Source organism: Neolamprologus multifasciatus, chromosome 8 (genome assembly GCF_963576455.1).
Source record: "Neolamprologus multifasciatus chromosome 8, fNeoMul1.2, whole genome shotgun sequence".
In the NCBI taxonomy this organism is placed as follows: Eukaryota; Metazoa; Chordata; class Actinopteri; order Cichliformes; family Cichlidae; genus Neolamprologus; species Neolamprologus multifasciatus.
In genome coordinates, this window is record NC_140446.1 from 26,628,158 (window position 1) to 26,654,310 (window position 26,153).

Sequence of the window (26,153 nt, forward strand, 5' to 3'; positions counted from 1 at the left end):
TTTCACCTGAGATTCTGGCATTTTGGGCAAAATAAATTTATATTAAAAAATCGATTCAGGATTTTAATGAATCGATTTTACGTTATCCAAGCCATAATCGATTTTAATCGATTATAAAAACCCACCCCTAAGCAGTACGTTGCAGTCTGGTAACAAGTAAGAGCAGAAATGCATTTCTTAAATATACATCAAATCAAAGATAATCCTTAAAATATTCAAGTAATGCCTACTTGCCAATCTTTGAAATATGTATAAAACCTTTATAAAAACCCACAGATTTATTAAGAGTAGGGGATAATCTGATAGCTGGACTAAGTTTGAATCTGCTGTTTGGAAGCAGTGCATACATTAGTTCTCACAGAAGACTAGGCTTGGGATGCACTAGTTTTGAATTTGTTGAAGGTACAGATTGTCAAATTTCTTTGAGGCAAATCTTACAGGAACGTCACACTGCAGCATGACAAAAATAAAATGAAGCCAAGAAATGCTCAAGTGTATTTTATTTAGAACAAACACTTAGACTGCATTACGTGTGGCACATTTCCCCCCCCCCCCCAAATAATTCATTCTGCACCATCATTTGAGCAGCATAGATTCAGGCCATAACATTGAGAGACAAAGTTTAATTCATAAACAGCCATAAATGCAGGGCTTGCTGCTACAGCATTGCTTGGAATAGTAAAACCAGTAGTTTACAAGTCAATGTGGTAACTAAGGCCTTGTCCATTTATATCATAGTTACATCTACTAGCACCAACAGGCATTTTATATCAAGGATTAAAGAGTTAGATGTTATTGTCAAAGTCAACACAGGATAAAGCTTTAATAATCTGTTTTTATTAAATAAAAAAAGAAAGAAAAGAGAACTAGCTTTGAACAGTCACAATATTCTTTTTGTGGTCATTTGAAAAGTTCTGCTTCAAGTTATTGTAAAATTATAATGAACTGGCTACAAAATGGGTGTTTAAATGCCTTGCTTTCACGTGCACCATCTTCACTGTCTGATATTGGGTGGAAAATTTGTTGGGAAAAATAAGGGTCCAGTTAAACACCATCTCAAGAGGGTCCTCTGCACCAATACAGAATGATACTTCCAGTGAGCACAGGTAACAGACAAAAATAATAATCTCATGTTTTGTTGGTTGTGTAAGAGTTATGACATCAGAGTCCATTAGTGGCATTTTCTTATAGGCCTTCCAGATTTTTGGGTCGAGGTCTCACTAAACAAGATGGCTGGTGAACATTGAAACTATGTTACCTGAGCTTCACACCCGACTCGCCACTTCTAAAAAGGTCAAACACTGATTCAAGAATGCTCATGAAAATATAACTACTCATGGAGCAGCCGCTTGATCATCTGAGGACTTTAGAACAAAAACTGCATCATCAAGAAGGTAGTAATCTCTTGCTATGTCCCCTTCGCAGAGGTATGGCAATCGGGTGAAGGACTCCACCTCAAACCCCACCTTTCGGAAAACCTCATTTGTAAGACTGTTTACTTGCTCCTCCCAAGTCTTGCCTTGAATTTTTATGTATTCCCTGGGACGCTCCCATCTCCCTCCTGGGTAAGAGACAAAAAGAGGTTGCTTTATCTGGACAGAAAATGGTTACTGAGCATGACATACAAGCAGCATTTATTTTCAACTGACCGATTTCTAGCCAAGGTTGGAAAGGAATCACAGCAGCCACGATGAGTCTTCCCGTCCCTGGAACCAGTGCTTGTCGGATGTCCTTCAGGAGAAGCAGGGGATCGTCGCAGCGGTCGAGAAGGTTCAAACAGCTGATCACATCATACTTAAAGCCTGTCTCCTGCCACGCATCTATACCCAGCAGTCTGATATCAACAGGAGTAATAAGCATTCAGTTACAAGAGGTCATCCAAGATCACCCAGAACTTTCATTTAGTTTAACAAAACAAAAATCCCACACTCTTACCGGAATTTCTTCTTGCGGAGACGCCTTTTCATGGTCAATGACACTTCAGTTACATAGACCTCCGTGAAATGTGGTGCCATCACCTTTGTAACACCACCATCCCCCGCGCCGAGGTCCAATAGCCTGTCAGCCACCCAGTCTGGCTCGATCCGCATCAGCTGATGGAACTGGTTCTTGGAAAACACGAACATGGAGCCGCGACCCAGAAACCTAAGAGGGAGCGCAAGTCAGGCAAAGATGAACTACAGGCGAAAGGAAGACTAGTGTAAAGAACTCACCCATTAATGGAGGTACGCGATACCAGCGGGCTGAGGATAGTTGAGACGAGAGAATAATAGATTTGGGTGAAGAGATACGTAGACTTCTCTTCACTCTGTTCCACAAAAGCCCTGGTGTCCACATCCAGCTGGTTTTGGATAAACAGTGGCCGCAGCGATTCTTCCAGTTGGTCAGGATTGCACCTGTACCACTAAACAGGTTTTAGAGAAAATATAAAATAATAAGGCACAGCTGAAAAGTACAGAAAACAATCAAGTGAGCATTGAGGATAAGTCACCGTCATACACATGAGTTCTCATTCAACACCAACCCTGCTGAGTGAACATGCTAACCTTGCTTTGGGCTGATTTGCTGGAGATATTGTTGTTCCAGTTGTGTTACACTACATTTTATTTGCAAGATGTGCAGTAAGTGGGGGCCCTGTGCATGTTAAATGAATGAATACAGCATGTTCTGAAGCACATTGTTCATTACAGTAAGATCATCATCAACAGTCAGTTTTTCCTTTCAAGCACCACAACCATATTAGTCGCCCCGTTTATAATTGCGCAACACTTGCAAGTCATCCACCGATACAACCCGGTGTTGTGCCAAGTGATTTCTGCTGTTTCTATGTATATTTGATACATTTGCCTATACTGGTGAATATGCTGGGCAGAACAAGATTTATGAAGAAGTTGTATATAAAATTAAGAAATGACCTGTTTTGCAAGTATATTTATGACTGTGTTAGTGTACCTACATTTTAAATCAATGCAGTTCATATTTTTATAAAACTGTTGTATGTTTTGAAATAACCAGATCTTCCTTTACAAAACAAAAACAGACATTTTTGATGTCAGTGACACTTTTGAGCTGATACATAAGCGCTATATATAAAAGTCACTTTGCCAAAAACGCACATATGTCTACATTGTGACAGGAATGTAGTTCGTGGCTCAAAATTACCCTCTCATACCCACGAGAGACTTCTTTGACATCCTTTTCACATATTATAGATCAGCAGCTTAAATACGGGCAATAATTTTTGGGCAAATGCCGGTGTCGTGCCAAAGTAGGTATCCCCGACAGAATTTGTTTCCCCTGTGCTGGGAGCACGCAGCAAGTACTGATGTTTTCATTTTGTGAAAAAGTGAAAAATTAGTATCATTACATTACCATTCAGTTTGAGGGTTACAACAGAAAATTATATATTTATTGCTCACGGGGTATCAGATGGGATTATTTTAACAAACCATTAACATTTTGGCTGATAACTATTTTTATTCTCCTGTAACTTTACTATACAAAGAGCTAAATCCTCCAAAGTTTCAGGAGTAATGCGTCATAATAAGAAGTGTTTGTGAACAAAAAAATCAGCAATGTGGGATACTGTTTGTCCGTGATTTACACAGGGGGAACAAATTGTGGCAGGATCAGCCTGATATTATTTGTATCCCACTATAACTTCGTTGTATAAAGAGCTAACATCTCAAAAATGTCAGGAGTAGTTAGTCATTATAAGAAGTGTTTGTAAACTAAAAATCAACAATGTGGGATACTATTTGTCCGTGATTTGGACAGTCCAGCGTGTGCTCCCGATGCAGGGGAAACAAATTCTGTCGGGGATACCTAGTTTGGCACGACACCGGAAATCACTTTGGCAAACGATCACTTTTTAGTCCAACATCTGCACAATTGATTCCAACTTTTCAGTATTTCACAAAGCCTCGTTTTGCCCTTTACAGAGCCCGACAAGCACCATTCGCAGGTAACCTACCTTTGTAACGTCTATCGTATCCAGGTCGCTCAGCATGTTCACCAGGAGAGAGCGGACAACCGGATTTCGGATGTACTTCCCGGTCCACATCCTCTTAATTGAGAGCAGAAAGGCGACGTAACCTACGACCCAACCTACAAAGAGCAACGTCCTCAGCTGCAGAGGACACATAATGAATAAAGTCTTGAGCAGAAGAGACAGAAACCGAGAGAGAAGAGGCAAAGTGGCCAGAGTGCCGTGGTTAATATTGGATGGTGTTAAAGAGGCGAACAGCAGCCACTTGCAAAGCAGCACGTAGAGGCATGTGTCCGGTTACACGACGGCAAACTAACCTGCGGGGGCAAGCGGAGGATTCAACAAGGCCCGTTACCATGTACTTAATCCCACTGTCAGCTTATTACAGTCAATTCAGTGCCGTCTGTAGGGTCTCTGCCCAATATGACAACAAAAAGTCAATGCTTTGTCTTCTTTTGGCTTTATTGGAGGCGTTTAAACCGCTTATGCGCGCTTTACCGCCACCCTATGCTTAGGCGTGTCTATTAGATGTGCCAAACCTAAACAACCCGTTTCCAGCACCTTTCACCTCATTATTTAAAACTCAGCATTTATTTAACGCGCCCGTGAATCATTTCCTGCAATATGTAAAAGTTTTCCAGTAGTTTCCTCCCCAAACCACGGCTGATTGTAAGTGAATATGTTAAAGATTGGTCGCTACATGACATCACCTGTTAGTGAAGTTCAATTTTTAAGCTTTGAGCGAGTGTTCGCTGTAATCTTGGCATTGTGCAGCCAGGCATGATGGAAGGTTTGATCTGACCAAGAAACAAGAGCATGCTCACTTTGTTCATTGACCAATGAACAAACCCTGGATATGCTTCTGCACTATAGGACTAGAAATGTGAAAATGCACTGCATTTTATTCAACAGCCTGAAAGTAGAAACCAGTCTCAAATGGGAATGTTTAAAGAGGTCAGAGCAAGGGAACTCGGGGCCAGTTTTCCACGGACTCCTGGTATCCTGCAGTCTTTTGACAGAGTTACCCTCCACCCATAAACAGGAGCATGTTTACGGTCTGATATAAAGGTTGTTCTACTCTACGTTTCCTCTAGAAATCTAGCAAGGTCTAAAAAAAATAAAATAAATTATTTTTGTCCATTACTTGCACCAATGAGTAAATATGTGAATTTTTCCAACCAAGCTAGCAGGCATCTAAATAGTACACAATTTTGTCCAAATACAGTTACTTCTGGATCAAATCTATTGCTGTTTTTTAGTTGGCATTGATTATACGAAATATGAAGACAGTGCAATGTTACAAGGCCTCAGTTTCAGAAAAGACTGCAAAAGCAAAATGGGGCACTGAAAGAATCTAAAGCAATATGGGACAATTAATTTTTTTAGAATTAGAACTTTAATGCCAACAATTCATCCACTGAACTAAAATGAGTCTCACGTTCCCTCTTGTGGCTTCTCAAACCCCATTAGAGTTTCAGCAATATACAATACACGAGAAGTCTTGCTGTGGGTAACAGACAGCCGTGGAGAAACTTTGATTAACCGATTGAATCAACTTGGGCATCATGTCATAATTAATAAAATATGTGCAAAAAAATTTCTGCAAGAAAACACTCTTCACCAGATTACCTCTAAAATGCTAACGATGTAAAAAAAATTGGGTCATTTAGCATCAGTTTGTCATTCTTCTGCAGTGGCTCAAAGTTGTGAGAAGCTTTAATTTCATTTGTTTTGCTGAGAGAAGCATCTCACAGAATTCTGTATAAAAGTCTGTCTAGACATTGAATTAGTTTTTCTTACGTTAGGTTTCAAATAATTGAAACACAACTGCACCATGTCCTGTTTTGCTACTCAAGAGAACTTTTTCATGCTTTGCATGGTTACAACAGCCAGCAAGATGAGTCACATTCCTCAGATCAGTCTGCATGGTTCCTAGTGACTGACCTTGGAAATAAAGAGTTTATGTTCATCTCTAGCCTGTTTCTTTCCCAAAGGGAATACTGCATGATAATCCTACCAAGGCCGTGCACACAAAAACAAACTCCACTAAGAACAGTTCAAATAGTGACTTTGTGAAAGATATCCCAGATGAATTCACTCAGGGCTTTTAAATACAAAGCTCAAAAGCAACCTTTTTGAATTTGATCTTCAAATGTCTCCTTTCCAAAGCTAAAAACTGTTGGAACCTGTCACTCATTTACATTTACATCAAAACAAAAATGTTATAAATAAAAATGTAACTAGAACCCAAGAGAAGTAGCAGTGGAAGCCGCCTTTGTTGTGAAAAAATATTTTAATTTTTATTAAAGACTATATTCTATATAACATTAACCTCCTAGGACCTGGCGTCCACATATGTGGACATCACATTTTGGGTTATTTAGACCAAAATACTCAATTTTGCTCTACAAGGGCCTGATATCCACTTACAAGGACATTATACTGCTACTGTTCTATGGAAATTGTAAACAGATATCCTCATATGTGGCTCTCATTTTTCTTAGAAACAAAAATTAGGTAAAAAAAAAAATAAAAAAAAAATAAATCTGGTAATTCTTTATTTTTACATTCATCAGGTCCCAATCAGCCCAAATATCAAAGATAAATTTAAAATGCATGCTGTGGAAGAGTTTGGGTCTTAGGAGGTTAAAGTATAGTACAACGTCACACTTAAATTAACAGAAAGGTAAGTGTGCACACCTGTCCTCGACGTGGACGAACGCAACCAACAGGCTCTGTGGGAGACATTTCCACAGCAGCGAATGCCAAAGAATTACACGGACCACCGACTTTGAAAACTCAGCATGTGTTACATACCTCGACGGCGCGCGAAGAGATGAGGCATTACCTGCACCCAGGCACGTGCAGAGGGGGGGGGGGGGGGGGGGCTAGAGGGGCTTGAGCACCCGCCCCTTTCCTGATGGGTGCCCAAAGTGCCCTTTTGTTGAGGCAACTTTTTAAAAAAAAAAATTTTCAATGTGTGTGTGCGTGCGGAGTCCTGTCTGTGCCCCTCAACAATAATATTTAACTATTAATCACAGTTTTGCTAAATAAAAGGATCTGGCTTGCATCTGTCACATGATCACATTTAACCAATGATCGCCCTTGACGACAGAACGCGCTGGTTACGAGCCGGGAACGAGCTCACAAAGAGCACGCGCATTTTTTGCGGTCCAGAGCTATAGGAGAAACAAGTTAACTCAGAGACACAGACTGATGCGACAAAACCAGTAAGTAGGTGTACAGCGTACACTGTAGTGTATAGCACCCAGGAGTATTAGCTTATTACGTACACGTTGGTAAGCTGTCTTGTGGCAACTGACGAACTGAAACAAACGAGCGTGCTGTGTGTGTAACAGCGCGACAAACATTACCTGTCCTTTTATTAACTGCACAAGTAGTGCTGGTCATAGCTGCTGGCTACCTGTGTAAGGCTGTCATGGGTCTGTAGCTCTGTCACCGTTTTAGGGAACATATTTAGTTTTAAAGTTTTTAGAACATATTTAGTTTCAAAGTAAGTTTCCGGGCTTTTCCTGCCTTTCTGGAGGGATTATATTTCACTAAAAACGATCTAATATGCATGTCCACATAATTATGCATTATTATAATTATATTAAAAAACACACGCTGTATTTTAAAGAACATACATTAAGAAGCAGATTATATTAGATTTATATTTTAAATATGACAAAATTTGGATTTTACAGCAGTAAAATGATTGTATCTCTACAGTTTAAAAATGTAATAAGCTTTACCCCTGCACAGAGTGGATAGTGAAACAAATGGAATCATCAGAAATACATTATTTCATATTTATTACTTCCCCCTCCTCATCGCTTTATTATTGTAGCTCTAGTAATAAATAATAATGTAAGGATTCTGGATCAGCACCATGATGCCCATAGTATATACAGTATTCTGAAGAAGGTCTAAAATGTCCCTGTGTGTGCGTGCATGTGTGTTTTATTTAGATGGATTTTTAAAAAAAAATATTACTCATGATATAACATTGTCCAGACATGCCTGGTAAGGACATGAGGAGGAAACAGTAGAGCTGTGTGAGGCTACTAAAGGCAGTGCTATAACATTTTTCTGTCATCATTTTATTATAGATTAAGTGCAAGAGTTGTTAGGTGTGGATAATTAGATTATAGTTTATTGCAATAGCAAGTTGTGCCTTGTTCTCAGATAGACAGCAAGTGGAGAGTGATATATGAAATGATGGGATGGAAGGAAGAAGAGAAGCAAAGAGTGATTCACAGGCAGAGCCTAATTTATTTCTCACAGTTTTTTTGTTGCCTTATGGTTCCAAGCGCTGTCACCAATCTTTGCATTTTGTTATTATCTCATGACACTTGTTTAATCAGCTACCATCTCTCCTATGGACTTTTTAATGTCTACAGTCTCAGATCAACACAGCCCTGCCCTTCCCATATTAGATTCTTGATGAATGTGTGTTGTTGTTATTCAGCCTGGCTCAATGTGCCCCTTTTTAACTTTGAGCACCCGCCCCTTTAAACCTCTCTGCACGGCCCTGCCTGCACCTACAGAAGTAAATGAACTTCAAAGTCTACTACTACAGCTATTTATTTCCTACAGCTATTTATTTCCGGAGGCTAATGAGCAGACTAAAAGTGGGCGTGGTTGACCGAACCTGTTGTCCGAAGACCACTTGATGCCTTTGACTTCTTATGTGATCATTTTTCTCGTCTTATTTTGACCTTATGCTTTATAACTTTCTAGCTCCTCTTTTCATCTCACAATTAGCCATTCTATCTTCCCATCTGCATGTGTTGTCTCATCACTTAGATTTTCCCCTCATATTTTTAAACAATTTGTCATACCTTCATTTTCTTTTCAGTTTTTCAAAACTCTCACCATTTACCTTTGTGATTTCATAATGATAGTTTTATTTTTAAAAACGCTGATCATTTTAGCTGATCCTTTTAACATGCAAGTCAAATCATGATAATTTCTATAAATCATGACTAACTTTTTTGGTTTTTAACATTTCTGGATTTGTTTTTGTTTTTTAATGGCCGAAATGGACTTCTATACAGGACTGTAAACGCGAGGTAACAGAAAATCGCGCTGCCTTGGATTTGACCTGGAGTAACGTCAGTAGCAGTGTTTCATCAGCAGGTGTCGCTACTACATCACCGCTCTGCTAGCTCGCGCTCACTCTTCTCACCAGCAGGGTCCACTGAGGGAAATAAGCTTCTAACAAGACTTACTTAATACTGACTAAAAATGGTCTGAGGATTTAACTCACACTGCGATCACACAAACAGTCAAATTTAAATCCGTCAAGAAAAACAAAACAAAACAAACAAAAACAACTATGGCTAAAACAAGCAATTAAAGTATATAAATGGGGGAAATGGCTCCTTAATAGCGAGAACTTTGCTTTGTAATAATAGTAATAATATTTATTTTTCATAATTATTAATAAAAAACAACTTTTGTTTCAATATGATGGTCATACAGTAGGCTGGTTACTCACCTCCGTTAAGTTAACCAAACCTAAGAAGGACGCTAGATCGAGTTGTGTAATTTTCCCTTCATAATAAAATCATATAAAAGTGGAAGCCAGACAATTTAAGGGTTATTGCTCAGTGGTGTCACAAACTGACGCTGACTTTTCCGGTCCGAACATAACTCTGTGCCATCTGATATTGAAAACAAACAAAAAACAAAGGAAGTTTGACAAGCAAGAATCCAAGACTTGGTGCGCAACTTTACTTTGAAAGTTTCTACCAGAAGTTGTGTCAGTGTTCGCGGGTCTCTTAACGCTGTAAGTCCGTCTCGCGCTACCCTGAGCGCTCTTCTTGCTCGGTTGTGAGCTATCCTATTACACCGCCGTAGTTGAGCAGGTGAGAACCTTTTTCCCTTCTTTAAACCTGTTCATTGTGAACAGACTAAAAAGAGACGGACTCGGTTAATAGAAATACGACGGTATTATAGTAGGAAGGACGGTAGTTGGGACACCTTGATAGTTGAGATTGGTAACTTGGCGAACTAGATTTGAACGATGAGAGCAGACGGCAGTCCCAATGAAATGCGTCCACAAGTCGCATGATCCTGTTTTTTCACTTACAGGCAAATAGCTGAAAATGTACGATAACTTTGAACGAGCTATTGGCGTTTTCCAGTAAATTTCCCTGGTCGGCAAGGACCTTGTTTTCATAAATCACCAACTTTCAGGGCTTTTCCCATCCATCTGTGCTTCACGGTGGTGGAAGAGGGTGTTATAGATTTGTGATGTTGATGTGATGCTATTGCCGATGTTTGGATTTCATAAAGTTCTCAATTTTTTGTATATTGCATTTGTCCGTTTGCTGCAGTGGGATGTAAATGAAATTGTCCCAGTGAAGAATAGAGGTTTGGTCTGCTTGCTATTGAGCTGAATATTGCAGAGAAAATTAGGTCTACAACATATACATGTAGTATATTAGACTATATTAGACTGAAGAATTTCTCGTACAGTGTAGTGCAACTCAAGGATTTGTCACTTATCACTTTGGTCATCCACGATCACCTACAGTGTAACACTACTGAAGTAAGCTCTCTATCCACTTTAGGCCAACATGCCAATTTTGGCTTTCTTGTTTACATTCTGCATTGCTCATGTTAGTGATGGGCTGTGCAGTTGTTTCTGCGTGTAGAGGTGCATGGCTAGTTTTAAACCATGTGTCAGTGCTAAACATGCATTGGCATCTATTGCTGGGCTACCCTGCTGCATCATCAGCTAGAAGTCTGCAGCAGAATAGCTGAAGTAGGTGGAGATCGTGCCTGCAGAGCACTATTTCATCCAAGACAGCCTCCTCCGGACTCAGACTGTTTTGTTTTGCATACAGACAGAATCTAATTGGACACCGTTTGACTCTGTGAAAAACCCTGTTTAATCTGCCTCAGTGGTAAGTGTAGAAACCCAGGGAGGCTGTCTCTATATTTCCCTGAGATCAATTGTATGGTCACTTTGTGTCCCCCTAGTCTGCACTTGCTAACCCGCACATCTGTGATTTTGAACAAATTGGTTCTGAAGTGGCTCTGCCTGCTGCTTTTTCTCAGAGAGAAAAACACAACTTTTTCTCCCAATAACGTAAGCTGGCAGAATGCCTGGCATTGCTTCACTGAAAAGATGCTTCCTCTTAAAGGTCAGGGGGATGTTATCAGTGAACGGAGACCATGTTGCTGCATGGGAAGAGTTGGAGATTAGTTGCACACTCCAGAGGGACCTGGCTTCCTGGATCAAAGAAAACAAACAAATGCTGGGTCAAGTTTAAGTCACTTGCTTATTCTTGACTGTATTTAACTACTGAAAATTCGCTTATTGATTTCTTGGAAGGGATTGCATTTTATTTGCCTGTTGAATTAGACAACCTCTTCAATTAGAGCTTGATAATTGTTTTATATTAAAGGATATCAAATAATGGTGCCATTGTTTATTAGGTTTCACAAAATGCTTACTAACTTACCATGATGCACCTGTATAAGCTGAGCACTTTTAGCGCTTTTTTTTTAGTCTTCATTGATGTTTATCTGTTGTGCCACATCACTGGACTTTTATAGTCTCCAAAGAGGTAAATCCATTTTCACACAAGTCACAATATTTCAACTAAGGGGAAAAAAAATCCATCAGCTAGATTTCCCAGAGACCATGAATTCTCTCTTGATGTGATGAGCAGTTGGAAAAGGAGGACAATATTACTGATGCTGTTTGAGGGCAGCTCAGATTGTATCGTTCAGATCAGAATTTCTATAGAGACAGGAGAGGAAAGGGCTTGGAGAAAAGTAAGTGTTGGTAGGTTCTCATGCTAAATTGGGAAAATATGTTGCTTTAACTGGTTTCCAGCTAGCTGTTCTACTCATCCTTGTATGAGTTTTTGGGCTGTTTGGGGTGAATATCTGTGGTTTTCCAGTTTTACCTAATTCAAGCATGTAATGAAAGGCAAAACTTTAAGCATGACTCAAAAGATTCCTATGCATCACTTTGCCTTGGATTGGTTTACTGTGGAGTTCATCACCCCCTACAAGGTTTGCCCAGCCCTCCACCTACAATAACCTACATCTCCAACAAGCCTTTAACAAACCTACAGCAGCCTCCAGCTACAGCAAGCCCTCCCATGACCTAGGCTCCTTGCTTGGTAAGGTGTTTCAGGCATGTTGAACTGGGAGGAGACCCTGAGGTAGACCTGGTTAGACTGGAAAAGATTATGTCTCTCAGCTAGTGTGGCCCCATAGAAGCTGGAGCAGGTACCTGGGAGAGCTCAGAATGCTGCATCTACAACCTGGAAATAGATAACAGGTGGAAAACAAAAACATGGATATAACTCTGGTGAAGACACTGCTTGACTTTGACAGTCTGTTTAGATGTAATGCACACTCTGTGGCACTACCCTAAACATCTGTGTTATAAAACATCCATGATACGAGTCTGCTCATCCTCTTCTTCAGTGGTTCAGTGTCACCGGCTGGGGGAATCGGCCAACTGCTGATGGTTTCTACAGAACAATGTCAGAAAGCTGTTGATAATTGACCGTTTTTAATATGAAACGGTGCATTTTTTTTTGGACTGTGTGGTAATGCTCTTTTCACTGGCTGTAGTTTTTTTAAAGTTGCCGTGAACTCAAAGTGATTTCATTCTGTTCTTTCTTTCCTTTGCTTGTACTTGGCAGTGTCATGGCAGGTTGGCTTCCAGCTGCTTCCAGTTTGTCAAAAACAGACTGTGAACATCACGCTCAGTCCTGCGAGCAAGTAAAACTGCTACAGAGCTTACTGTAACTTCAAATCAAGGTCATCATCAGGAAGCCAAACAGTGATCAGAGACAATGGAAATAAACATTAGTGACGAGAGGAAGACGACGTCCTTGACCACCTCACCTGATGCGCTGTTCCCTCTAGACGCTGCTCAGCCCTGCAGTCACCCGCCTCACCTCATTGCTGGGATTTAGCAGCTACCTGTAGCTGAAAAGACAAGAAAAAAAAGCCTTGGCGGCTGCCTGCGATCAGTTTGTGTGTCTGTGGTTAGGTCTGTAATCATGGGAAAAGAACAGGATCTGCTGGTGGCCGTGAAGAGTGGAGATCTCCTGCTGGCTCACAAGCTCCTCTCTAAAGTCAAGTGCAATAAAAGCAGTAAGTATGGAAAGGGTGGGGGATTGCTTTTGTATGACTATTGTCTTTGTTCTTTGCTCAGGGCTTGGGAATATATATTGTTTACACTGTGAAATCCAACTGAGATAGCAATGGCAGAGTTCCTGCCATCAGTGTTGTTGCTTACTAAACCAAGTGGAGTCTCTTTGTGATAATCACAGGATCAAGTTCAGCAGCAGACCACAAAGCGTGGCCCTCCCTCTGGCATTTAGTTTGGGGACAATTTGAAACTAAGTGGATTCAAACTGCGGCACAACACGAGCTAATCTCCTAAATGCAGACCCCAGCAGCTCCTGCCTCTCGCTTTGTGGGGTTTACGGGGCTTTCTTTGAGTCTTATCTGCTTAGATTCGAATTGGCCGACAAGCAAGCTCTCTTTATAGTTGCATTGTTTTAAATGACAGGGTTCTCCCTTATCCACGTCTGGGGAAAGTAGAGGCCAAACAGACTGTGAAGCTGAAGCTGCCTCTGTTCATGGCGTTATCTGCTCTGGGCTTTCATCAGGATGGTTGGCTGTTCAGTGACGAGTGCTGGGAACAAAGCTGCGGCTGTCAGGAAAAAGCCTGTTATACACTTTCCACACTACACAGGCAGCGAGCATTGCTTTGTAGAGAATATTAAAAGTGATATTGTCTGTCTTTGTGCTGGTGTGTATTTCTGTGCATGAAAAACCAGCGACTGTTGGACTGGCTGAGGCAGTGCAGCGGGGGAAAGTGAATGAGTAATGTTCTCTGCTGTTTTCTAAACGACCAGCGAGGGTGGCCTGTAGCAAGTGCTGCATCTGTTATGAAGATGCAGCTTTGGAGCAAAATACAAAACTGTGGATGTTCATTTCCATTTTTCTGTTTTTGCTATAAAGTATGAAAAGGTTACATACAAGCAGCCCATGTAGGCTGAACTGTTAACCAGTCATTTCAAAGCAGCTACCCTGCAATGCTGAAATCAGTTGTATTTAAATGAACTGCAATTAACTGATTTTAACTGCAAATTTCGATGACAATTTAGTATATGGTTAAATTCTGTGATGCCATCTGTAGATGCCATATATATGTGTATAAATACCAGCCTGAGAAAAATTCAAGTGCCCTTTCAACTCAGCTGCCGATTGATGTTTGCCGGCATTAAAAACGACCATGTGCTCGTGGGGGATGATTGAAAATAGTCGATGGGTTTTTTTGGCGAAAGGGGTTTGAAAAGTTGCAAAATTAGGTGAAAGTTGCAAAGTTGCTCAAGTTGCCTGCATAGATGAGATGAACATGGGGCTCAGTTAATATAGAGAGGAGGGGAGAGCGAGTGTTCACAGAGAGTGAAAGCAGAAAGATGCAAACAGTGGGACAGCTTTTGTCAGCAACATCTCTATTAATATTTTAAAGACAACATCAACAATAAAGCAACAGCACACTCCTTTGACTGAATGTGGCAGTCCAACTCTTTCATTTCTTGTATTTAAAAAAAGGTGAAAGTGTAGCAATCCAGCATTTAAACTGACATAAGAGAAAGAAAGTATTCATGTAATTTTTAGAAACTCCACGTTGAACTACATGTGCAGTTACAAATTTCAAACTGAAGTCGTACATATGTAAAGTGTTCAACAAGCAATCTACTCTATATAAGGACACAAAAATATATAAAGAAGACAAACAAATGAATGAATGCATAGAAATCTGTATATTAACAGAGGTGTAAATCTGAGTATATAAAAAGTAGAATTAAATTGATCAAATTAATTACCTTTTTATATCCATGTTAACAGTATTTTTAACGTGCAATATTTAATTTGGTGTATGCTTCTTTTAAGTACATTTAGGTTTTACAAATGTATCAGTGTTGTGTGTTCTTTGCAGCACATCCTCTGGTTTTGTGTAGTGAAAAAAAAATAGTCTCATTACTCATTTGCTTGTGTGCTAAGTAAAACTTCAGGCTGTACTAGAGCTGATGAGAGAATTTGCACACTTTTATGCTTTCCACCAGCACAACGAGAGCACGAGCGTGATATTGCTGTTCAACAAAGTGTGTATCTGTTGCACCAGTGGACTGAAAATTGTGTTTGCTGGGATCAGGACTCACAATTGAATATCAGTGATGGAGTTGTTTGTCATTTTTGTCAGAGCCTCCACTGTCTGACAGCAGCTACGCAGATCCCTGGAGCAGCAGGGAGCTCTGTGATGTTGACCTGAATTAGCTAACATTTACACAACTGCTTATCGATATGAACAAATCAATCTGAATTCTTAGTGACCTGCTTTGAAACTCCCTATGATAATACTAGATTAGATAGTTGCCATTGGTGCTGGATAGTAAATCAGGGGATCATCAGAGGCACTCAAGTTTCATGCTAAAATACTTAAACATGTTGCTATAAACCTTATAAAAATGGTCATTTCTGCTGAAATTCAAGTTTCAAACAGTTTGACAATTGCTTGGGGGGCTGAAGCTAAGGTGGTAGAGCAGGTCACCTACAAACTGGTTGGTGGTTCGATCCCTGTCTGCTCCAGTCTGCATGGCAAATATCTGTGGGCAAGATAATAACCCCAAGTTGCTCTCTGATGCATCCATCTGAGTATGAATGTGTGTGAATGTTAGCTAGAAGAGCATCGAGAAAAGTGCTTGTGCGAATGGATGTATGAGGCAAGTTGTGTAAAGCGCTTTGATTGCTCAGATAGAGTAGAAAGGCACTATAAAGGAACTTGTTCATTTACCATTGGTGAAATTTGTCACACTGCATACCTAATACAGTATAATAAATATTCCTCTCCATCATATTAATGCTCTAATATAGACTTTTGTGGTGCAGTGTTTGTTGTAAGTCATTTTCTCTTCATCTTCTATACTTGTCTGCAGCAGCAAAATATATCTTATCAAGGCTAAAGTTGGATTTATTATGGTAACCTGGCCAGAGGTGGTTGGATGTCTTCATCATTATTTTATCATTATTATTTTATCATTTATGGTGTTTTATGGTGTTCCTTGTTTTTCCTTTTTAAACATTTGAAACATTTAAAAAAATTAATTGAAGAAAATTAAATTGTACCCAGTAAATACTGGGTACAATGTGATCTTTTTGACAATCATATTAATTCCCTCTAAAATTATGAGATTATTGTTTTTACCAAATGTAACAATTCTGAGATATAGTTGGACATTTTCACTTATTTAGACTGTTATTTTCCATCCTTCATCTGACTGTAAGACGCAGTAGGAGCTGTGCTGTTCCTGTGTCTCACTTTTACTTCTCCCTGCAGCTTAAAAATGCTTCTGTAAAAGAAATGGATGCAAAGCAGAGAACTGATCGTGTGATTGTTCCAAAACATCTGGTAGAAACGCAGATGGGTGGGTGTGATGAGCTCTGGCGCCTCAATGGAGTCAGATTTCTGTCTAAAAGCAAAGGGACTAAACACTACAGTTTTCAAAATAATGAAAGATGCAACAAGTGTAATTTTTTCCCCTGTGCACAGATCAAACGAGCCTCAGCTTGTACACAAACTAACGCAACAGCACCTGACATACAGTGAAAGACAAAACAGGGAGAATGGATAAACTGTCTGCTTTTCAGCAAAGAGATAAGTGCTTAGTTTGTAACAGGGCAGGAGGATGTTTCCTCTTCTCAACTTTTGGTTATTCTTTAGGAGTTTGGCAACCAAAGTGGGCACACAGGTACAACTTAAGCTGTGCCTACACTGGAATTAATTTGCTCGTCGCGCATCACTTTGAAGCCGACAGCTAGTTGCTCGCGGACATCCCAGCCTCCAGATGCAGAGGTAACCTTGTATTTGTTACCAGGTCATATGTCAATCAGTAGTATGCTGTGCCCTCCTTGTTAGTGTCACCCTCTGTGTCGTCATAAATATTGTTATTGCAAATGTTCTTGGAAAATCGCTCATAGTTTGAGACCATATCACCCACTGCTATTAGGAAACGATGAGCTCAGCCAGTTGTCCAAACAGTTTGATTGAGGAGTTTTTCATATTGTGATGCTGTTACACCCCGCCCTCCACACAGACCTTGCTGAAACCTGAATCCTGCTTTAAAGCTGTTCTGTTTACATATCTTTTCAGAGTTAGTTAGCAACACACATACGAGGTAATAATGACCTTGTGCAAATAACACTGAAGCTCAAAACAAGCATCGTGTCTTTTAAGTAAGTTGCGACTGAAAAGCAGTGCTGTTTTGAAACAAATTACAGTAATCTGCTGCTAAGGATATTATAATAGCTTTATTGCCTCTGTGAGCTGCGTGTCCCAGCCTCTCAGCCTCAGCTACTGCTATAACTGTTTATTAGTAGATAGCTAACTAGATTCAGTTTTTTTAAATTCAAAGATTCATCTCAAAACATTTGTCAAATGTGTTAAAAGTCTGAATATGAGCATTAGTCTCAGCGTTATCTCTCTCAGTGCTGGGTTTAGGGACCTCTGCCAATGAGGGCTTGTCCTGAAGGGGATTAGCGATGGCACTGTGGCTGTCTTGATGGACAATGAGCTGAGAAGGGAGGTTTCTTCTCTCGATCAGCCATCTGCTGACTTCAGGTTAGGTGCTCAGTCAATTTAGCTGGAATTACCACAGCTGTTTTCTTTTTGCTTAGCTGTTGCAAGCAAAGTGTATATAGATACACAGAAGGCTGTAGGCTGTGGGTAGCAACTCAGCTTCACAGCTTGACCCGTAAAGTCATTTTTATGTGGGTGTTGTTTGCCTCACCCTGGAAATTATTACTAGAGGCTTTTCACAGGCGTTCATAATTATAACGTCTTTCATTGTAACACATGCTTGCTTTTATCTTGACCATTGGTCCAGCCCACCCTTTTGTCACAAGTACTAAATACAAGGTTATAGTTGGGCAAAGAGCAGCAACACAAAGGCAAAAGAGTATACTGTGCTATTGCATGCACTTTTAGATGTGTATATAATATACTGACAGCTCACCCAACAGATATTATGCCAAAAAAAAAGTCTGCAAGTTGCAGGATTATGTTAATTAGAGGTTGTTTTTGACTCATTTTTGATTAATTGACCAGCCCTAGTTTAGCTAATAATCTCCAAATATCAGCAATAAATCATACCACCATTATATCTTAGAGTGAAACCTATATTTATATGTTTACCCTAGAATATATATATATTTATCACCAAGGTGAGGTTGGGTGGATTGTTCTTTGGCAGGCATGTGGTCAAAAATCTCCACATACTGACTATATTGGTTAGAGGTGGGAATCACCATCCAACTCACGATACGATATTATCACAATACTTAACGCACGATACGATATTATTGCAATTTTTAAAAATATTTTGCGATATTCAGATTCTGTACATAAAGGTAAACTTTATCAATATTCATTTTCTCTAATATCAAAGTCTCACACTCAGTCTTTCTCTCATTTCAGTTTTATTGTTGACAAACTGAACGGTTTGTATTACAGTCTAGTCCAACTTAACTGAATCAACCATCTGGTACAATTATAGCTATTCTGAACTATGCAGTTTATGAAAACTATGCAGCCCCTTCAGCAACTGAAAAATTTGAAAGTAAATTAAAACAAAATATAATTTTAAATTAAATAAAAAAGTTTTTAACTTAATTAAAATAAAACATGTCTTAAATTAAAATAAGTAAACTGTCATGTTTATTGCTGCCAAAAAAAAAGTTAAACACATTTGGGGTGGCTGTAGCTCAGGTGGCAGAGCGGATCAGCCACTAACCAGAAGGTCGGTGGTTCAATCCCAGGCTGCTCCAGTCTGCATGCCAAATATCCTTGGGTAAAATACTAACCCCATGTTGCTCTCCGATGCATCCATCGGAGTGTGAATGTGTATGAATGTTAGCTACTTAGCACTTAAGTTTAGAAGTGCTTGTGTGAATGGGTGTGATTGGGTGAATGAATTAGCTGTATAAAGCGCTTTGAGTGCTCGGACAGAGTAGAAAAGCGCTATATATAAGAACCAGTCCATTTGGACAGTGAAGGAATGTCAGGATTCTTGCTCAGAAAAAGGATCAACATGCTCTGAAGTCAGAGCACAAAACCTTTTTTGTAACAAAATATCGATTTCTGCTGTCCCTGTATCGATACATTATTAGCAAACAAAATATCACCATACTACACAGTATCGATTTTTTCCCCCACCCCTAATATTGGTATAGACCTCTCACAGGTACATTAATATAGATTTAGACCTTATACATAATAATGAAAAAAAAAAGATCATTGGTGTAAAATTGAGTTTGTCCAACAGCGTGGTTCCGACTTGTTCAGCTCAAGCCAAGACGTTTAAAGAGCCTTCGGTCAACAAGATCTATGTAGAAAAAGTAAAATTTACAAACTTGCTCATGATCACAGAGGTTCTCTGACATGGTCCTCTCTGTGCAGTGTGTAACAGTTTGCGGTCCGCTCTCCCAAGGCTGCTAACTGGGCCGTCTTCACCCATAATGGTGGCTGTGGGTTAGTGTGGTTAGCTGTTTGTTTTTGTGTGTTTCAGTTATTTAAAGTTGAAAGAATTTCATTGTAAAAAGACTGATGTTCAAAAAATTACATGAAGTTCGTTAAGTTTTAACAGTGTTAACACATAGCTAAGATAAGAGTTGACCAAAATAATAATATTTGTAATTATCATTATTTGTGGTATAAAAGGCTTGCCTTAATGTGCACGTTGACTTCTTTGGAGGTCTGTGTTTATTTGATGAGTCGCTTTTCTTTTTCATGGGCTAAATGTTCAGAATCAATTTGATGAAACACTAAAAGACTTTTAAACTTTTTATTTTATTAAAAACAAATTCCATGTAACAAATGGTGGAAATAAATATCAATCAAAAAATATTGTCTACACATTAGCTGTTTTAAGCATATTAGAGTATTAGAGCACAAGTCAAGGCAAGCTTAGAAATAGTTTGTGAGCTACATTGCTGAAAAGCTATTGAAAAAGGATCTAATCTTTTTCAGTGTACTCTAAATAAGGTCAGACAATGTTGCACAAACTACATTTTAAAGAAAGTTGTGATTCTTGATGTTTTAGAAGGTGGAAGTATAGAAAGTTTGCCACTTTGCACAAACTACTTTTTAACACAAAACTATAAAAACAGTGACATTTTGTGAGTTGTGTGCGCTCCACTGAGATTTGTAAGTCTTTTTTATGGCTGCTAACGAGACCACTTGTTTCTCTGCTGCGGAAAAGCACAGTGAAATTTATTGCAAGAAATTGGGCTTTCTGATTGGGTGCTTGCTCAAAAATTCTGCTCATACTACAAAAAGAAGTTCACACTTCATACCAGGCTTCCTACTGGCATCATTAGGCCTATATATCATTAGGCCAATCATTAATGACCTTTCTACAAAACCATATAATTTCTAAACACTAGTTTTCTAAACAAATGTGGGGATTTCACATCTTTCACATCACACAGCAAACCTACAGTATAGTCTCATTAAATACTGTGTCAATACTGTGCTCTTATTTTAAGGTCTGTTGGTAGTATTGCATCTCATTTGGACATGTTTTCTTTTTTGTTCTGGGCTGGTTTACAGTCAAACTGGCTCTTTACATACAAAGTTAAACCTACAGATGTACAGATCAATCTAACCCTAACATTTAACTACAATATTTAACTGCAAAGGTTAGGTGTGAAAATACCTAAAACACCAGTCACAAAACTAAATACTAAAGGCTACCAAAAGTTAACGTAGGATTAGATAATAATTTGCACAACACAGTTATCAGAAGTTAGTTCATAGTTAAATGTTAGTCGTTCAGGCCTGAAGAGCAGGGTTCAGGACGTGAAGGGTTGCAAACTGAAGTGTAATTTATGGTACCAGAAATTTGTCCATCTGTGTACGCAGGGGTGTCCAACTCCAGGCCTCAAAGGCCGGTGTCCTGCAGGTTGTAGATCTCACCTTGGGTCAACACACCTGAATCAGATGGTTAGTTCATTACCAGGCCTCTGGAGAACTTCAAAACATATTGAGGAGCTCATTTAACCATTTAAATCAGCTGTTTTGGATCAACCACACATCTAAAACCTGCAGGACACTGGCCTTTGAGGCCTGGAGTTGGACACCCCAGGTGAACAGGTTTCCATTTGCCCAGTTAGCAGAGAGGGGTTTTCAGTCACTACAGACGTTCTCACTTCCAGTTCTCCGGAGTCCTATCTTTCTAAAATGTAGTCTTAAATTAGATGAAAATTAAAAATGTAACTTTTTCAAAAAATGACAAGGATGGTGTCAGAATTTCCCTTAAAAATGCTCATGAATATCGAGTATTTCCTGGGTTTTGGCATCAAGTTGGAAACTCTAGCATTGCTACAACCCTTATAGAGTTAGATCTATTTTAAGATGAACAATAATCTCCATAGCTACAACTAAGATCTATGCAAAAACCTGCTCAGACAACCTTTATGTAATAATTCCTGCTAGAGGTATCGTAAAGAAGTGTAGTGTGTATGTCAAGAAATGTCTCTAGCATGCCAAAGTTAAGTCAGAAGAATCCAAACCTAATGCTTAGCTATAAACGTCTTGGCTTCAGCTTGTCTTTTCTAAAAACAACCCCCACTTACACTTCCCTCAGCCCTGTACCTTGATTTAGGGATAACCCATCTGGCTAAATGTCAGATTAAAGTCCATTAGACTTGAACGAATCTAAGTGTCTGTGTGTCTGCATGCAATTACGTGTCTTTGTGCAGACTGCCACATGTGTGCTGTGTTCTTGAGTATCCAGTAGTAGCACATGAATGAATTTCACTTCTTTAACTTTTGTCCCGTCTCATTAGTTTTGAGTCTTCAGCAGCAGGGTGCTGTAGTTAGCCCATTAGCTAACCGGCTAACTGGGCTAATCAGTCTTCTACTTTATTACCCAGACAGCTGGGTGGCAGCCAAGTAGTGTGTGACAAGCTCTGGAGTTCACCTACTCTTCTACACACATTAATCCTGACCCCTTTCCTTCCCTGACAGATGGGATAGCCTGTCTAGGATTGCTATTTAATTACTTTAGTAATTAAGTAGCATGTGTGTGGTTCCAATAGACAGCACCACTTAATCTAGCACAACTAGGCTTTTATTACATGCTCCAGGCAACACATAGTTGGAATTGGAACTTATCTTCAGGTCTATTATGTATTTCTTGCTAAAAAGAACAAGCTGCCAGTCAGGCAGGTGAATGATTGTGGCTACGGTGTCGCTGCCTCCACATGCCCTGGAACAGTTTTCTTGTGTTTGGATATGAATCTGTGATGCAATGAAAGAGAAAAATTCTGTATCTGTAGGCAGCGTAGTTTGACTTTGTGGAATTGCTTGCGTGCTTGTATAGACAAGGACATGTGATTGTCTGACATGGAGGTGTTTATTTACTGGAACGTGTATGGACGAGGAGCATACTTTCCAAATGCATCTTGTAGCTAATGAGCATCAGCAGGAGCCGCTGTTCATGTTGCTTTGATCCTCTCAGTTTCTTTTCTCTTTTTAATACATTCATTTACATTTTAGCATTTGCAACTCTTCATGTCTCTTCCGCTGATTTGAATGCAAATAAAAATCCCTTCCTGTGCTGACTTTGTACTCTGTTCATTGTAAGAAGAACTGCCAGGATAACAGGATAACAGTGTCTTGGATGAACAGATCAGTGTGTCTATGTTAGGCATCTGTGACATGGAAAGAACAAGCGGGTCTGATGTTTTTAGGTTTTCATTTTAGTTGTTTTTCAAATTTGGATTCTCAGCAGCCCAACGAGGATGCAGAAGGATGTGAGGTTTCCACGATGTGAGACTTAAAGTGTAACATTATTAGAACTTTATCCCTTTATTCCAGTGCCTTAAATAATTTATGAGTGGCTGTCAAAAACTCTTTTCCCCACTTTGTTTCTATATTTGCCTATAGTTGAATGTGGAATCTCTTCTTTATAATAATAATGCTGATAATTGTTTTAAAGATATTTACATAGGCACTCGAAGCAGAGATAGTAACGTGAGCGTCACATTGTAGCTTAGATACATTTGTGTTTTAGTCAGGTTACCTCTAAGCTTGCAAATGCATTTCAGGTCATATGAAATAGTAATTTTTTTCCTATGTGCTTACTTATTTGATATATTGATTAATATCAAAGCAAATAAAATGTCAGTTAATTAGTATGGATGATGGGGTTTGTGTCATGGCTGTTACGTTTTGTTTGATTAGAGCAGTCCGTGGTGTTGTAGCTTCTGTCCTGGTTTGTGTCCTAAAAGAAGAGTTTGGGATCTTATGCCTAATTTGCAGAGAGGACAAACTGAACTCTCTTCTTAAGCTAGAAAGAAATATTACAGCTTTTCCATCTGTGTAGTAGAGTCAGGCTTTGTGTAGCTGTAGCTGCAAGTTCAATAATCATTTGATAGTTAACTTAGTGGAGGGGGTCAGTGAGGATAGGAGCTCATGGTCAATTGATTTTTGTTTTTTACACCTCAGCAGCTGGATTGGAAAAAGCCTCAAGGCTGTGCTGCTGGCACGATTTTGAATTTGAATTTATTTATTTAAAAGGACAGTGCAGTTAAACATAGTTCAAGTGCAAGACATGAGACTGATGTACCGCACATAGGTTTATAGCTACTGTTAATTTTCAACAATTGTCCCTTGTTGGGCTTACAATCTAAATAAATACATATTACAATAAAACATACATTTTCATAAAACCAAATTACATCATAAATACAATTACAATTGATAGACAATGATTTAAAATAAAATTAAAATCATCAGATAAAATGACTACAACTTTGGTTTCCCTGTAACCACACTTTAAACTTCAGTGTAAAAGATCTAATGTCTGTAATCAGTTTGATATCGGTTGGAAGTGTGCTCCACAGATGGCAGGCCTTTATAGAAAAAGCTGACTGACTGAATGTAGATCTGCGATATAATATCTTGCAGTTGCCGTTCACCTTACTCCTAGTAACACGATTACTGTCTTGTCTCTGAATGTATCTATTGAGACACTCTGGGGCCATCCTATTTATACATTTAAAAACTAATTTAAGATAACACCAATGATTAAAACTCTTAAAACAAAGTAAGTTATATTTCTGTAAAATGTGACAATGATGCCACCGAACCGATTTTTTATCCATTATTTTTAAGGTTTGATTATATAAGGATACCACAGGCTGAATTGTAGGTGGTGCTGCTTGCGTCCAAACTGTCATACAATATGAAAAATGTGAAAATATCATAGAATGCATAAATAACTGAGCTGCTGAAGTGGGTATATAGTGCTGAATTAACTTAAAACAATTCAGATTAGTCTTGACCGTCTTAGAAATCTTCTTTACATGCTTGTCAAATTTAAGATGTGAATCTAAAATTATTCCTAAAATCTTAAAATCTTAAATCTTTGAAAGTGGAGTGAGCAAACAGCTGGTGGAAGATGAGTCATTCAAACTGTACTTTGTGTCTTTGCTTGATAACAGTAAATACACAACAAATGACCCAGGTAAGTTACCTTCGAGGCTGTAACCCAAGTACAAATGAAATAAACCAAATATAGAGCATACAATTAAAAAATAAATACGATTTGCAAAAACGGGTGCACATAGCAGACTCCTTAGACAACTCCACATCATCAAAGAGCTGATGGTTATGAGCAAGCACAAGTTGTGCAAGCAATACACAAAAGTTTTCCAGGCTGGTGAACTTTTGGTGACCGGTCTCATATTTCCTCTAGTATTTGGAACGACTGCCTCGCCACTCAGTGAAGACAAAAGAAAGAGAAAGGAATGTCTCCTTAGTTAATCTATCATAATGTTTTTTGTTATTAAGAGGTGTTTCAATCCTGGTATGTGGCTCTTCTTTTGCCTCTTCAGTGGTAGATCTGTTCTCCATTTGTGGATTAACGTTTTAGCTGGATTAAATTGTCGGTGTGATCCCAGCTTCTTGCTACTTTGAAACAGTTGTTGGATTGGCTGTCAGAGCAACATATCCGGAAGGTCAACCTTACTAGGAAGCAGATTTATCCTATTTAACAAGATTACATTACTTAAATAATGTTGCTTTGTAAAATCCTTCTAGGCGTGGCTGCGCGTGGGAGGCTGGTTGCAATCGTTGCTTTCATAAGAAAGAAAATAATCTGTGATTGCCGTGACGTGTTTGTGTAACCAGACTGATAATTTAGAGAGGTGTAATGTATTAGCATTCTGTATTAGTGGCTAAATTATGGTACTTCATGGAAATGAAATATCATATACCTTATATAGGGTTGTTAACTGAACCCAAACCATAGCACAAGGAGCAAGAATGTCCACTGACCTATTTTAACTGAAATTAAGCCACTGCTCCTGCACCCTTTTAGCATGTCCAAGGAACAATTTCCCCCTACAATCCAGAGATTATTACAGTGGCTTGCAAAAGTATTCGGCCCCCTTGAACTTTTCCACATTTTGTCACATTACAGCCACAAACACAAATCAATTTTATTGGAATTCCACGTGAAAGACCAACACAAAGTGGTGAACATGTGAGAAGTGGAATAAAAATCATACGTGATTCCAAACATTTTTTACAAATAAATAACTGCAAAGTGGGGTGTGCGTAATTATTCAGCCCCCTGTGTCGATACTTTGTAGAACCAGCTTTTACTGCAATTACAGCTGCCAGTCTTTTAGGGTCTGTCTCTACCAGCTTTGCACATCTAGAGTCTGAAATCCTTGCCCATTCTTCTTTGCAAAACAGCTCCACAACTGCTCTGTGACGGCCTCAGAGGTTGTCTAAGAGAATATTGGGAGCAACAACACCATGAAGTCCAAAGAACACACCAGACAGGTCAGGGATAAAGTTATTGAGAAATTTAAAGCAGGCTTAGGCTACAAAAAGATTTCCCAAGCCTTGAACATCCCACGGAGCACTGTTCAAGCAATCATTCAGAAATGGAAGTAGTAGGGCACAACTGTAAACCTACCAAGACAAGGCCGTCCACCTAAACTCACAGCAGAACAAGGAGCTGATCAGAAATGCAGCCAAGAGGCCCATGGTGACTCTGGACGAGCTGCAGAGATCTACAGCTCAGGTGGGGGAATC

At 39.2% G+C, this 26,153-nt stretch overlaps 2 protein-coding genes across 6 annotated transcripts in view; one reads left to right on the plus strand and one right to left on the minus strand.

The window, feature by feature from the left end:
• Positions 1 to 485: 485 nt before the first annotated feature.
• Positions 486 to 6,846, minus strand: mettl9 (methyltransferase 9, His-X-His N1-histidine). 4 transcript variants are annotated; one of them, XM_085171384.1, is made up of 7 exons: positions 6,806 to 6,837; positions 6,689 to 6,723; positions 3,974 to 4,129; positions 2,214 to 2,404; positions 1,936 to 2,145; positions 1,650 to 1,834; positions 486 to 1,561 (listed from the first exon to the last, which is right to left on the minus strand). In XM_085171384.1, the coding sequence occupies exons 1-7, from the start codon at positions 6,831 to 6,833 to the stop codon at positions 1,335 to 1,337; spliced, it is 1,032 nt and encodes a 343-aa protein (XP_085027510.1). In that variant the 5' UTR covers positions 6,834 to 6,837; the 3' UTR covers positions 486 to 1,334. The 4 variants fall into 4 exon arrangements, with proteins under 4 accessions (XP_085027510.1, XP_085027512.1, XP_085027513.1 ...); XM_085171386.1 differs by lacking the exon at positions 6,689 to 6,723 and having other exon boundaries at positions 6,806 to 6,846; XM_085171387.1 differs by lacking the exons at positions 6,689 to 6,723; positions 6,806 to 6,837 and adding an exon at positions 4,306 to 4,463.
• A 2,902-nt stretch (positions 6,847 to 9,748) lies between these two features.
• caskin2a (CASK interacting protein 2a) overlaps positions 9,749 to 26,153 on the plus strand; it is a 66,253-nt gene continuing 49,848 nt past the window's right edge. The window contains exons 1-2 of one of the 2 annotated variants that reach the window (XM_085171346.1): positions 9,749 to 9,861; positions 12,667 to 13,123. In XM_085171346.1, the coding sequence (XP_085027472.1) occupies positions 13,030 to 13,123 (94 nt within the window). In that variant the 5' untranslated portion in view covers positions 9,749 to 9,861; positions 12,667 to 13,029. Of the gene's footprint in view, positions 9,862 to 12,666; positions 13,124 to 26,153 lie in introns of those variants that run through there. The other variant, XM_085171347.1, reaches the window with a different exon arrangement.